Source organism: Siphateles boraxobius, unplaced genomic scaffold (assembly GCF_051911475.1).
Source record: "Siphateles boraxobius isolate OS27281-9 unplaced genomic scaffold, OSU_SipBor_1 24, whole genome shotgun sequence".
NCBI classification, from domain to species: domain Eukaryota; kingdom Metazoa; phylum Chordata; class Actinopteri; order Cypriniformes; family Leuciscidae; genus Siphateles; species Siphateles boraxobius.
The window spans coordinates 16,172,260-16,187,796 of NW_027508855.1; the positions used below are offsets into that span (position 1 = coordinate 16,172,260).

Here is a 15,537-nt window from a genome sequence, read left to right on the forward strand (position 1 = left end):
TGGTGGGTAACGTCGGGGTAAAAAATGATGACTCCGACTCGGGAGAGAGAAAGCTCGCAAGTGTCTCTTAAACCCGAGGCACTGCCATACCATGATACTTAATACCCAAAGCATTACTATAGTTAGACGTTTGGGCATTAAACACATAAAATAGAAACCGGCTTATTCCACGATCTTGACACCTCAGTGTGGAGATAGGGAAAAACAGCAGTCCCCGACGAGGAGGCTGGAATACAGAGTTTTTCTGTTTTTAGATATATTTCATCTAATAAACTCTTTTTATTTTCACTCTCATAATGTTCTGCTGGCCAGTAAATATTTAACTAGCAACAGCACTAGATAAACCTCCTTGTAAAGCTCCTCTTTATTCAACAGAGTTATGAGCTGACTTATATATTTATTTATTTATTTATTGAAAACTCAAACATCTGCCTTTTTCTTAATATCTTTATTTGTTTTGTTCTCTTTTTTCTAAACAAAACACTAACGATACCAATTCCTCGGAACTGGAAATCGCCAGCACTGGATCTGACAGGTGAAAGCTGAGATAGGGCGGAGCCCGTCCCAACCGCCGCTGTCAGATCCGTCCCAAAATGCGAGTCGCCGCTGTGCCTCGGGAACCGCGGGACCCGCGCGGGGAGTGCGAACCGAACCGTCCTCCTCGAAGAACGCCCGGCGGGAGTGGAGTGTCCTCACGGACAGCTTCTCGCAATGCTCACAGTCAGCCCACTCGAGAACTGACTGTGGCATGCTCCACTCCCAAATAGTAACAAAAAGCTGATGTGTGTGTCCCCACCCGTGATATAACGTGGGCAGGGAACAACACAAAGCTGCTTGCTCTCTTTTGCCATAATATATATATATATATATATTGCAACTTGACAGACAACAATAAATATGACAAGGACAGTATACACAGATTGCTTGCTGAAGGCACAGAAGCTGTCGCGGTCTGTTTTCTGGTGTGCTTTATAGCTTCCTGGTCTATGACTTCACCTGCCTATGACGTCTCGCTCTTCCATTGGGCTGATTATACACGTTCTTCACGACACAATCACGCAGAGCGTTCCCACCACGTCTCAACGCAGCTCGAGTTCCCTAGAAAGGGAACCTCGTACATGGCGGGGAAGCATTGTGTCATAAATGATGGAATATCTTGTCAATGGTGGAGGAAGAGTTAAAGAGATAGTTCATCCAAAAAAATTCCATACGATTTTTGGCTCATTTACTCATGTTGTTCCAAACCTATGACTTTTCTTTTTTATTTAGACCACAGAATAAGACATTTCGAGTAAATAATGACTGAATTTTCATTTTGGGGTGAATTATTCCATGAAGCCCAACAGTCACCAATCAGATGCATCTCTCTGCACTGTACGGATGCTAAACACAATTGACAGATATTCAACAAATAAAAAAGCTGAACAACTGTGACTTTTTATTGCCCCAAACTATCATATTCCTCATAATGCATGGAGACATGCGGATTATGCATGGACTGATAATGAGAGCACTGTTTGACAGTAGGCGTATTGAAGTTTGAAGATAGTTGTCTTGAAATTAATTGAAGGCGAAGGCGGTGCTTTGATGGCTGTAGTGGCGGTGCTTTAAAGGATGTCTCAAGAGGGACTTTCAGCTCGATAAAACCCAAGTTACACTCATTCTGACACTTGAAATAATAAAGGTAACAAAAAAAGAGAGAAATGTAGATGAACTAACCGATCTAATCCAAAAAGGAATAGTTGACCAACCATTCCATGACCAGCATGTAAATTCATGCAAAATGTACGAAATTACTTTGTTTTAATGAATGAGTTTGAATTGGCCACTCTACTAAAATTGAATTGGAATGACAGGAAATGAATATTACGGAATCGCAGTTCACAAATATTGAAAAGTAACTGTTGAATATTTGTGAACTGCGTTTCAGTAAAATTCTTTAACAGAGGAGTGTCATTAGTACAACATTTGAGTCAAAACAGCTAATTAATATTGTTAATTATCATTATAATTATTCATTATTATCAAATCTTTATTAGTATTCATTAAATTTGCCTACTAAAGTAGCATCGGTTATGCATTTCATAAATAAGTCAAAAATATTCTTTAGTAAAAGAAGACGGGGTATTATGTGTCGTGACGTGCTCTTTAAGTGCCAAATGGTTACAGTATACTGCTACAGCAGCTTTTTGATGTGTCTTTGCCGCGTTTTGACAAGCAGGGATGCAAACAGCGCGCTTTTCGGCGCCTCCCGCTTTTTTCACGTCAGTTTGGGTGACAAAGTCATCTGAAGTCATTCCATAGCTTAATGTGAGGGACAGAAGTCTATTTACATCATTAAAGTATACGGAAACTCGTTTCCCCTCCTCTGCGGCTGTCAATCATTCTCCATTCATATTCAAACAGCGCGCGCGCCTCTTGGATGCACGGTAAAACTCTCTCCAATATGGTATATTCACATTATAATGCATGATCTGTAGATTAAAGGCTGTAGATTTGCATAAAATTACTTTATTTTGTTGGAGTTTGCTGCTGTTTTTAAACGGCACACGGTAGTGAGCAGTGTTGTGCCTGAACGCGTTCATTGAACGATAGTTCATGAACTCGTTCATATTTTGGGTGAACGTTAACTGCACATACTGTATTACTGCCCGATGAACGTTACTGTGAACTCGTTCATTCTGGTGTCTGTGAACAGCGCGCGCACAGTTTCACTTCATTCATTAGGGTGTCAGATTTCTAGCCTTCCAGGCGAAACCCCGGCTAAAACACACCGTAAACAGGCCTTAATATGTAGCGGGAAAAACACCCAATCTGGCAACACCAGCCGCCATCGTCGCAAGGCCGCATGCGTCATCAACACAGAATGCAGCAAGGAGGATCGTTTGATCATTTAAACGGGTTTTATGACAAGGTCGGTGAGGATGGGAAAAATCTTACATTTCTGTTCAAACTTTGCCCACCGATAAAATAATTGCTATCTCTAATTCATGGGTTGTGGCAATCATTTTGAAAAATAATAGCTCGCAGCAACATATGGAAAAAAAGAACTATGAATGAACTAGTTAAAAATTTTAAAGTATGAACTGAACTGAACTAGTTCGTTTTAAAATTTGTGAACTGAACTTTAACTAGTTCATGTAGAAATTGAACTTTCCCAACACTGGTAGTGAGTCGTTTAAAACCCTTAAGCTGTATCAATATTTATTGATACAGCGCAGCGCTGCACACGGTGACTCCATGTTGCTTTGAGCACATCATTTTGCACCCGCGAATCCCGCGATGCGCATACACGCTGTGTGCGTGCTGTTTTTCATGTTATCATGGGTTTGCGCACTGAAATATTATTAAAAGCCAATATATTTTGTTATACCTAGCCTGCTCAATACATTTAAAATAAGCATAATTTAATTGTATATTATTTCTTTGTAGTGTAGGGTATATATGCACTTCTGAATTCTTGACATTAATATATAAATATAAAATTGTGAAATGTATGATTGCCTGATTGAATTTTATAAGAGAACTAATAGTAATTTGTTTCTATTAACATATTTAGATTTCATAAAATTACTGTGCACATTTTTTCAAGAATTACTTTTTGCTGCTGATTTATACACTCATTAAGTTTATTAAAAATTCATAATACATTTATGTAATACTTAAAGGTGTTAACTGTAATCTTACATGCCAAAATAATAACTTAAAAAGGATTAAATTCATCACAATTATGTAAGTATCTTGAAATATGCCGCGGGGCGAGGGCCCTTAAATATATATATATATCATATATGTATAATATATATCATTATATATAATATATATTAGTAGGGCCCTACCAATATCATTAGTAACATTAAATATAACACAATAAACCAAAGTATATCAGTAGGAGTTTCCTTAAGTTTTTCTGATAGTTTTCTACAGGCCGGTTTGCTACAACAGTAGAATAAAATTCTGAAATTATGGTTTATAGTTTTGGTGTGCCACCCCAAGATTTTAAGTGGCCCCATCTGGCCACCCCTATGAAAAATTTCTGGAGGCGCCACTGGCCACAACTCTGGAAGACTTGGAGTTAAGCGTTTCTTTGAGAAAAGATCAAAGAACGGCACTGAAGTCTGTCGCTCTGACTGTCACCTTCTTCGTTGCTCTGGTTGGTTGTAGCGCTATCTTATCGCGTGCAGAGGGAATTTGAAAGACAACCGTTTATCCCGCCCCTCGGATTGAGACCTGCCAATGGTGTGTTCCCAGACACAACATCTTGATGTGGGTCTGGCTTGTCAGGCTGTTTACTCTCACATAATATTTTCTCAACTGATTAGACATACATCTCCAAACTTTATTCAAAATTATTAATTATTACAAAATCAAAATCATTAACATTAATTTGAAACAAATTTTTTTATAGATGGCATTTCTAGAAATACTCTATTTCAGGGATTCAGGGAACCCTGAGATATTTTAGGTTTTTAAAGTTTTATTTGCATGTTCTCCATTCTATGATTTTAGTTAAGTCACATGACAGATGAACAAATAAAATATTAAAAATACCACAAAAAAAGATTTTAAATTATTCTATATCTTTATAATATTTTATCTAATAAAATTCTAATCTTTCTTTAGTAAGAGTTTAATTTTTATTTCACTTATTTCATTTTTAGGATTTAATTAATTATCATTTTTTCATCAACTCATGAACCACCAGCAGTTCGCAAACGCCAAGTTGGGAAACTCCGCTCTATTTGATGGTTTTTGATAACGTGTTTATAGGTACGCAAGAAATTAAGTTTCCCGTTTTACTATTCTACATTACATACAGTGCATTCTCTCAATGCAAATTTGATTAAAATGCAGGAATTTTCTATGCAGGCTTTCTCAATTAAATTTTAAATAACTCACATCCCTGACAGAAAATATATTTCTATCCATTTCTATACTTGTTTCATGGAGCCAACAATTGACTACAACTTGATATCATTCTAGAATCCTTCTAATACTTCACGGTCTGTTTTTTAGGAGACGGCCAGGTGGATTTTGAGGAATTTGTTACTCTCCTGGGGCCCAAACTCACGGCTGCCGGGATGCCTGACAAGTTCAATGGAACCGATTTTGACTCTGTGTTCTGGAAGGTGATTATTAGCCACTTCTCTCTTATTTAAAGTGACAACAGACACACAGTCTGCTGCATCTGTCACACACCAAAACTAGATCTGGATTACAGACACTTTCAATCAAGGCCTGAAACTAACTTTTTGCCACACCTGCCAAAAAATTTACCAGCCATGTAATTGTTTTGGCAAAAACTGGCAGTTATGGCATCCAAATTTTAGATGCCAGTGAAAATTCACTTTTCAGGCACAGAAATTTAATAAAGAATCAAATGAAAAAATAACACTGCATAGTCTTCACTGTTTAAATTAAACATGGATTATTCATTATCAAAGTTACAAAAGTTATTCAGTCAAGAAAAGTGAGTGGTTTTTCCTTGTCTTTTGAATAACATTAAAAACACAGACAGCAGCAGGAATATTAGGTTCCTGTCACTTTAAGAGCTAATGCACAGATCCATCATGCGTTTTCTTTCTCAACTGTTTATGTTCACTTTAGGCATAACTGATATGTTTACGTGGATAATCCCCAATACTGGCATTTTGACATAATTTTGTTTAAATATGTCTGTTTAAGTGCAAGAAGACGTGAAAGAGAACTCAATTTACTAATTGCACGCTCTCTGAGATTCGTATTTGTGGGCGAAAACTTCCCAAACAGCGCGCGAGTAACGAACTGAGTTCCCTTTCGCGTCATTTTTTTGCTTGAAAATTTAAATTGCCAAGTCTTAAACTTTCGTGATGATGCAGCGCTGGCCGTCAACTGTCCTAGGCATCGTTCACGTTTATTCACGTTCATGTTCTCACAACATTGCATTGTTCGAATTCATAAAAATGTAAAAAGAAAACGGCTAACTGCTGATTGACACCATTTCATATACTCACCAACACCGCATTTGCATTTGGCAGGTGTTCATTTTAGGCCCTGCTTTCAATTCTCTCTATGAAATCACACAAACAGACATGAATCACCTTATGAGATTTGGCCTCCTATCCTTTAAACATGAGCAAAATCTACTGTTACACTTTATTTCGATGGTCCACTTTAGACATTAAACTTTGCAACTATATCAAGTAACTCTCGTTAGAGAATTAGTAGACTGTTAAAAGACTAGTTTATGGGTTAGGGTTCGGGTTAATAGAATAAGTTGACGTAGTTGCAAAGTTATAGTTAGTAAAATGTCTGTTGGGGGGACCATCAAATTAAGTTTTAGCAGATATTAAGCAGGCAGTCTTCTAATACTCTACTAATACTCAAATGAGAGTTACTTGAGATGTAGTTAAATAAGACTTATTAATCGATTTTAGAAATGAGTTTCTTCCGCTGCATGTCTCTAAGTGAGAAGAGCAGAATATCATTTGTAAGGGCTATATGGTGATTCACCCAAATATTTTATCTAATCTCAGTTCACTGCTGGTGCATTTTTATGCAGTGTGTTTGACCCTAAATAGCTACAGAGTTCTCCCTTAAACGTCTCTCTGTGTAATTATGAGTACAGTGCTATTAATATGTGTGCATGACACATTCTTAGTCATATTTTTTTTTTCATATTGAATATCCTTTTGTATAAAATATGTTAGTGCAGCAGATTAATGGCATATTTCAAGAGAATCGTTCAAATTGGTATAGAAGCATGAATATACATATACTCTCTAAGGGTCACTTTTTGGAAAAAAGGCGTTGGCCACCCCAAAATTAAACATGGCGGCCATTTTTTCAAGATGGCCACCATGTCTCTTGAATCCTTACATACATTTTTGGAAACATAGGCATTGAACATAGGAAATGAGGGAAGCCATTTTCAAAATTGTTTTCCTTCCTGATTTTACTGGCCACTTCCTTTTTTTAACAGTGGCCCTTCCTCACTGTGGACTGCACATTGCCTTGGTGGAGAGGCTTGTGTACTTCAATGAACCTGAGTGCTATGCCGGCGGGGAATTTATATCTATGGCAAGTTTAACTAAGCCGGACAAGTCAAAGGAGAGGAGGCAGACAAAGCAGACATTATGACTATTTGACAGAAATGGTGGCCATCTTGAAAATGGTGGCCATCCTGAATTTTTGAGTGGCACATACCTTTTTCCAAAAGAGTGTTCCGTGAAGAGTATTTCTGCCTAATTTTATGCTTGCATCACCATTTGAACAATTGAAATAATTAATATTCGACAGGAACGGTGGCCATCTTTAAAAATGGCAGCCATCTTGAGTTTTTGATGGACAAGCATCTTTTTCCATTAACATGTCATATAGAGAGTATTTGTATATAATTTTCTACTTGGATTACTGTTTGAATAATTGATATAATAAGCATTGATTAGCAATGGCGGCCATCTTGAAAAATGGCCGCCTTTTTAGCAAATGAGCTATCCAATCAGCACGAGAGAAGGCCTATACATGCCCAGCTCTCATATGTTCCTCGACAGATTTCTGCATCCCTCCACCACCCCAACTCCTCACTATCGGCTAGTTCCTATATCCCAGACAAGGATACAATGACATCTGGGTTTGGGCCAAATTCTGAGCTCGAAGCCCTCTCCTCGGACAGCACACCAAATTTGCTTACTCTTTTACTCTATCTGATTATTTGTAAATGTGAACTCGAGACCATGGGTTTGTCTCCCAGGGAATGCATGAACTGATAAAAATGTATCCCAGACAGCAACATAGTATCGGGCCAGATCCTGCCCACGTCTGGGCTGTGTGGAATCCACCGGATCTGGAACGACACTATGTTGCTTTCTGGGATACCTTTAATGCCATGTAAGTCTCTTTCAATAAAAGATTCTACGTAATGCATTAATGTACAGTAAAGTAAAGTAATGCATTCAGACCAATTGAAGATCACAAAGAATTTCAGAATGAAATTATACAGTTTTGTTTCTATTTTTAGTGTGATATGCAGAAGCTGACTGTGGAAGAGCTGAAGAGACTCTTATATGATACTTTCTGTGACCACCTGTCTATGAAGGACATTGAGAATATCATCATGACAGAGGAGAATCACATAGAAAATCCTGGGGACTGCCAGGTTGACATTGACAGTAAGAATTTTTTCTTTCTTTTTAATAATGCACAGCTCTGGCTGAGATACAATTATATCTTACTTTCCTGTTAAAATCATAATTTCATCATCTTGATTAAAATCATAATTTCATAATCTTGATTAATTATGTTAGGTGTATGACTGGTTAAATTGGAATTTTGTGAGAAGACCCCAAAAATCCCAATATCTTGAACTAGGCATACACTACTGTTGAAAAGTTTGGGGTCAGTATAATTTTTTTTTATGTGAATTAATACTTTTATTCGGCAAGGATGCAAAAAAGATTGATCAATGTGACAGTAAATGCATTTCAAAATTCAAAAACATTTCAAAAAGATTTCTGGAAAATGCTGTTCTTTTGAACTTTCTAAGCATCAAATTAATCCTGAAAATCTTTTATCATAGTTTCCAATAAAAATTAAGCAGCACAACTGTTTTCAACATTGATAATAATAAGAAATGTTTATTGAACAGCAAATCAGCATATTAGAATGATTTCTGAAGGATCATGTGACACTGAAGACTGGTGTAATAATGCTGAAAATTCAGCTTTGATCACAGGAATAAATTACATCTTAAAATATATTCAAATAAAAATCTTTTATTTTAAACTGTAATAATATTTCACAATATTTCTGTTTTAGCAGCATTTATAATCAAATCAGTGCAGTCTCAGGAGAGACTTCTTTCAAAAACAAAAAAAATCGAGCAGACCCTAAACTATTTAACGAATAGCGTGTGAGACATATAAATAGTGCTTCTTACTGAACATGAATGAGACTTGACTAACTTATTTTTAAGTCTATTTTTAATTCAACTTTTTATCATTACTTTGCAAAATAAATGTACATTTCAAATTGACCTTTCCCTCAATTCTATCTACCATCTTTCATGGATTTTCATGAAATTACCTACAGTATGCTACCTAAAAAGATTGTCTATGTATACAGCTTTCTAGGTTTTGGAACAGAGCTGTAGTTTCTTAGAGTCTTCAAACACCTTTGAAACCTTCACACGTTTTTCATTTAATTTCAATTCATCATCTTCGAACCTTGTCTTACCACCTTATTTCTCTTAATCTTCTTATTTGTTTTCTCTCTGCTTCTCCAGCGGAGAGTCCAACCCAGCAGGTGAAGCAAACATGCGTACGGAAGAGTCTGATCTGCGCCTTCGCGATTGCTTTCATCATCAGTGTCATGCTCATTGCAGCCAATCAGGTGCTTCGCAGTGGCATGAAGTGACCGCTCACAACATAGATTCAACTCAACATATGACAGCGATAACAATGGCTTAAAAAAAATTAAATACGCACACATGCATACACAAACTGGAGCTACTGAAAAGTTAATTTAATTTACGTGAAATCCAAATCTGGTGACTGAAATATTTTTGAGACGAGCTACAGCTTCCACTGGACAGTTATTTTTATTATTTGACATCAGTTTCAAAACAGAATGCACACAAATATGTAAAAGCACACATACTGTGTCTTACCCGCATTGAGAAGTACAGGAAAAGAGCGAAAGAAGAAGTTTGTACTGTAATGGACTCTAAAAAGTTTCCCCTTCAACCGCTCTCTCCCTCTTCAGTGTGTTCTGGGTGAGTTTGGCCGCATGGACATCTCCAACCGAGGAGCCTACTCTTCAATGCATGACGATGCATGGACTTACAATAGCCTGGACGCACCAGTAGAGCTCAGCTGTGCATCCCTTTCACCTGCATATAAGATCCCAAAACAAATTTTTCCGGAGAAGGACTCGTCTCACACAGACTAAGAGTTGGATATGGAGCAGAGGCCGTTTCTGACATTCTACATCCAGTATACTGATCCCTTTGCATGAGAATAAGGGCTGTTTAGGGCATGCTCATGTCATGCAATGTTAGTCTTGTGTTTGTCGAGTAACTTTCGTGGAATTTTACCTGTTGCACACGCCTGAGATGATTGTAGTAGTACTGCATATGGTCAAAGGGGGCGTGAAACAACCCAAAAGTGATACTAATAGTGACATGCAGTATTAAGAGGTTTGTAGTATGTGGATAAAAATTATTTTCTTTTCACCTGAAATACACTATGCATTTTCAGGCTTTCTGTTCTGAATGATCAACAACGCTCGTCTGTGCAAATGTAACGGTTACATTTTGCATACATTTGCACTGTAGTTATCACGTAGAGATGATAATTAGGAGCTTTTGAATTGAAATGACACGACTGGCAGGCAATTATACCAAATGATTACGTAAGACACAGGATAAAAGGAGTATTTGATTTCTGACATATCAGGAAATTATTTAATGGTTGTTTCTGAACCAAATCGATGTCCATTTAAGCTTATCGCCTAACCTAAATGGATGATCATGATGTTTCTATTAGTTTGCAGTGTAAGGAATATGTGTATTAATATAATCTGACAGCAAACACTGTGGTATATCAGTGTTTCACTTCTATTTCAAAATATATTGTTCAGATGTCCATATGAATGTGCCATTTGTGACATCATTCAGTGTTTTCCTGGGAAACATAAGTTTGTGAGCAGGTTGACTTGATGATGTGAATAATGTTTAAAATGTGAATGTCAGGGTTTGAATATGTATCAGCTAGTGTGTCATTCTGTTAATGGACATTTTCTAGGGCATAACATTAGTTTTCAACTCAGCCCAGGGCCTGGATTGATTTAGCTGTTACAGCACCATGAAACTCTTACATTTGGATGTCCAGGTATAAACGAAATATGCAATGGATGGAAACACACATCTCAGCGCTCACACAAGCACTACGATCGAGTGACAGCCAAAGAGGAGTCACAGGACAACAATGTACAGGTTTCCTTCATTATACAGGCACGAATACTAATTCATTAATAGAAATGAGAAAGCTAATAATGTTCCTGAGCCGCACTAGCTTTAACCAGAGAATAGCCTATTATTTAAAACTCGTCTAGAATAGCATTTGGCTGATAAGGAAATTCTCATTATATCATTACCGGATTGGCTGGTAACCCCATCTGCCCCAGAGTTTTATTTGTGCTTAGTAAATCAGATCCAGCAGAATTAATTATTCACAATAGCTGCTCATAAAAAAAGAGAGAGAAAAAGAATTATAGACCTACAACAAAAGCAGAGCCTTGCTGAATGCTTAGTTTTAGATGTATCACACTATAAATAGTGTTAACTTCTAATCTATTTCTACTTGCTCTAGCCTTTAGAAATACTTTTGTTGGTATAACTAAACTCAGAATGTTACGCAAACCTGTAATAATTAAATATGTTAAATTACATAAATCACATAAATATACTTTATTCATTTAATCTCACTTTATTAACCATTGACTTTGCTGCTGACCTTCGATTATCCAAATCAACATATTCATTTTGAGGAATACTGAATTTGTTTTTCAAATTTGTTTTTCGAATTTGTTTTTTTTAACTGTCAGTCTGTCTGTCTGTCAGTCAGTCAATAAATAGGAAAACAAAGTAACTTGTGTTATTTATTTGAAAAAGTAACTTCAGATATTTAGCTGTAAATTTAAAAGCAATGCATTACTTTGAGTTACGTAATCCAATTACTTTTTTTTTCCAGGTAACTAGTAAAGACTTATTTACTTTTCTCTTGAGACCCATGACAAATGAAATTCAAACAGATGCCTTCTTTATTTTGCCTTGCTTGATGTCAACAGGACACATATTTTGTTTAAAAGCTTCTTTGTGAGACATTTCTTATAAAAGACACGTTATGCTTGTTACTGGGGGACACCTGTACATAAAACGTATGTTCCCTATTTAACTGGGACTCATGAAGCATTCAAAATATATGGTTCATTATAATGTACATTATATCCTAAAGCATATATTATATGTAAGTATTTCATGTCTACTTGGCATCATGGGTATCTAAAACGGTAAAAAAGGGTATCTAAAACGCATACATTTTTATGGGATTTATTGTTTCCTGGGAGGAAAATATTGAGTGTATATTTAAGCAATACATGAAAGCGATTAGGAAATGTGGGTTGACAAATGCTAACTACATATAACTGTGGATTTTAATGAGAATGTTGGTTTGTACATGATTGTGCATAAAAGGATGGTTCTCTTTTCTCATTAGTCATATAGAGACCAGTAGTTTATTATCTGTAGAGCACTTTAGTATCCAAGATTTTTAGTAATTTTGCATTGAAGTCATTTTTATTATAACCAGATTTTTTTGTATTACATGAATTATCAAGATGTTTATGTTTGTACATGTAGAGCATCATTATTTTTGTTAAAGAGATGGCAATATATACAGTATATGACATAGGCTTTATTCAAAATGTGAGCCACATTTCTGTGTATTTCTAAAGAGACATGCACAGAAATTCTGCACACATTTAATTTATGTAAACAAGTATTTGGCCGTCCTTCGGCCCGTTTCGAAACTTGAGACATCAAGCGTGTTGAATGTTGTCCTGTGACGTTTCTTACTTTGCCTTATGCTGTTTTTCATATCAGATCACAAAGAATATTGTTTACAGTGATGACATGGTGTTCCTATCAGGTCTGAAAATACTTCTGTTTGGGATGAACTATTTTTTGAATGTGGATAATCAATGTGCCATACTTATGTTTATTAGTGCAACTTGCACACTCTGAGGAGGGTCAATGTAACGTTATCCATTCATTTCACCTTGTGAAGTGTGTTAACCGAGTGCACAAAATCTGTGTATCCACCTGTGACATTGTACTGTATTCCAAATGAATAAAGATAATACCAAAATACACTGGACGAAGAAACTTAAAAACAAATTTTCCTTTAAGACTGCACTTCAAAATAGCAACATGATACTAAACGACAAAACTTGAACCGTCTACACTGGTGTGTTGTGTTCATGCTGTGTTAATGTGCAATTTTTACATATTTACAAAATAGAGCCTGAAACTATTTTTATCTCTCATTTTTTTCTTTTGCATTTTTCACAAATGTTGAGTTAAAGGAGAATCAGTTTTATTTTATATAGAATTGTATAGAATGTTTTCAGTTTTGCAACCTTGTTGTTAACAATATTTACAACGTATTTGCTCACAAAAGTTTGAAACTTTAATTTGTGCTATTTTCCTAATAAACATTAAAAGTAAATAACAATAGTTATTTACTAATAACAAGTAAACATTAAAAGTAAATACACAAAGTGTTTAAAAATGAATGATAATAATAATAATTAAATATATATTTTTTTTAATGGTAAAAGAAAAAAGGAAAAAATGTGTTTTGGTCATTTAAATTTCTTAATACCAAATCATTTTTGAAAATTAGTTCAACAGATTATGTCAAAATATAATAGTTTATACTGCAAAAAAAAAAATGTTTCATGCTTCGTGGGGCAACAGTTTGTACCCTAAAGGATAATTGGGACTTTTTTATTATGACTCTTTTTCTTTTTATTGTAAACTCACAATTCTGAGAAAAAAGTCAGAATTGTGAGATATACACCTAAGCAATCCTGACTTTTTTTCCCTTGCAATTGCAAGGTTTTATCTTGTAATTCTGACATTTTTCTGGGAATTGCAAGTTTATATCTTTAAAAAAAGAAGAAAAAAGAAATTTAATCTTGCAATTGCATGAAAAAGTCACAATTACTTTTTTTAATTTTTTTTATTCCGTGGTGGAAACAAGCTTTCATAGTAGCCCTATATTCGCAGTAAAGTGCCTATAATGTATTCATAATTTCATTAGTTACTCTTATTTTTTAATCAAAATTGACAGTTCATTACCATAATTAGATATGATTGTTGTAGCCTAATCCTTTGACATAATCACAATCACATGTTGCCACATCTTACTGCAGTGACGATAACTAATCCTGATCTCAATACAAATCTGACATATTCGATTTCTTTCTTGAGAAAATCCCTTTATCTCTGTGTAGAACCTGCCTGTTTACTGATCACAGGTTATACGATGCTATCAGTTTCCTAATTCTAGTACACTGTCATACTTTCAATCCAAAGCAAGAGACTATATATCTGTTCCCTTTATGCTGTTCGATTTTTCTCTCTTTTCCTAGCACAGAGATTAATCAGTTTTAGCCACCGGTGGGCAGGCCTATCATTAAAAGAGAAGTTTTGATATTCGGAGAGTTAAGGCCCGGTTAAAGTCCTACATAACTGAGTTCCGTTGTGGTGTTGATTTATCAGAAGAGACAGCAAGTAATGTGCAACACAGTGTTTGTCTGAACTATGCTGTGATGGTGGAGTTGCGAATTTAATTATGTAGGCCTATAATGTGAAGTCAATACAAAACATTTGAATCACAATTGAAAAAAAGTAGTAATGTAGATAATTAACTAAATTAAATCATTAACATAATTTAATCAATTAAAAAAAAATCAATGAACCCTATATATTTAGCATAATCAAAGGATAATGTGCATTATATATTTACAAATATACATTTATATTTGTAAATATATTTACAAATATATTTGCAGCAGTCATTATAGCCTAAATGTTTAATGGCCCAAATATGCACAACAGAAATGCAAAAAGATTTTTTTCAAAATCGTATTTTGAGTTCTATGTGAAAATAGCAGCATTCTGGTTTGGAACGACATAAGGTCAAAGACTATTTAGAAAGACGGTTGACTCCTATTACTTAAAACTAAAACGTGCTACAGGCTATGGTGGAAAATGTACCTCCTTCTTAATAAAAGAATCAATCGCTGATGCAGCTGCCGTTGGAAAGTTTCAGTTCCCATAAAAATCTTAGGCTGTGTCTGAAATCACCCGCTATACCCTTAAATAGGGAACTGTTTGAGGGACAGCCATTGTTGTGGTGTCTCTTTTCCGGTGAAAGTGCTAGCAGTTGCAGTCGGAGGACTAATGCGGAGACCAAAAGCGGTCAGTCCTGTTGCGTACCTTTTATGTTTCAACCCAAAGAAGCAACAACCCTATTTATCACTTCACAGCTTTCCGTGTTTTCATGGAACAACTGGGGAGAAGTTAAATCACGCCAGAGACGTGTAAAGGAGGAAGCAGATGTTGAAATTGAGTGTTGATGCCGGGGTTCGGGAGTGATGCCCTGACAAAACATGTTTATATTGCACTTGATTGTTATCCGATTTGCACGTCATGCACTTTTATTTATTATTATTATAATAATAATGTTGGCAATTTAAAATTGTTTGTAGAAGTTGTTTTCTGTAACTTTCTTTCCCTTTTTTCCTGGGTGCGCTTTGCCAGGCCTGCTGTTTACTTGTGCAAGCAAGGGCAGCTGGAACATTTATTAAACGTAGAATACTTTCCAAACCGTTACATATAGTATTATAAATTCAGACGTTTGTGATATACAAAAAATAAACATTAGAATGACTTTTAAAGTTGTGTAAACACAGAGCAGTTTTTCCCGTGAG

General features: G+C 35.7%; 1 protein-coding gene across 1 annotated transcript in view; it reads left to right on the forward strand.

Moving 5' to 3' along the window:
* cabp7a (calcium binding protein 7a) overlaps positions 1–12,905 on the forward strand; it is a 65,202-nt gene extending 52,297 nt beyond the window's left edge. The window contains exons 3-5 of the mRNA XM_077241681.1: positions 5,017–5,129; positions 8,000–8,150; positions 9,263–12,905. Of these exons, the coding sequence (XP_077097796.1) occupies positions 5,017–5,129; positions 8,000–8,150; positions 9,263–9,393 (395 nt within the window). The 3' untranslated portion in view covers positions 9,394–12,905. The remainder of the gene's footprint in view (positions 1–5,016; positions 5,130–7,999; positions 8,151–9,262) is intronic.
* Positions 12,906–15,537: the final 2,632 nt, after the last annotated feature.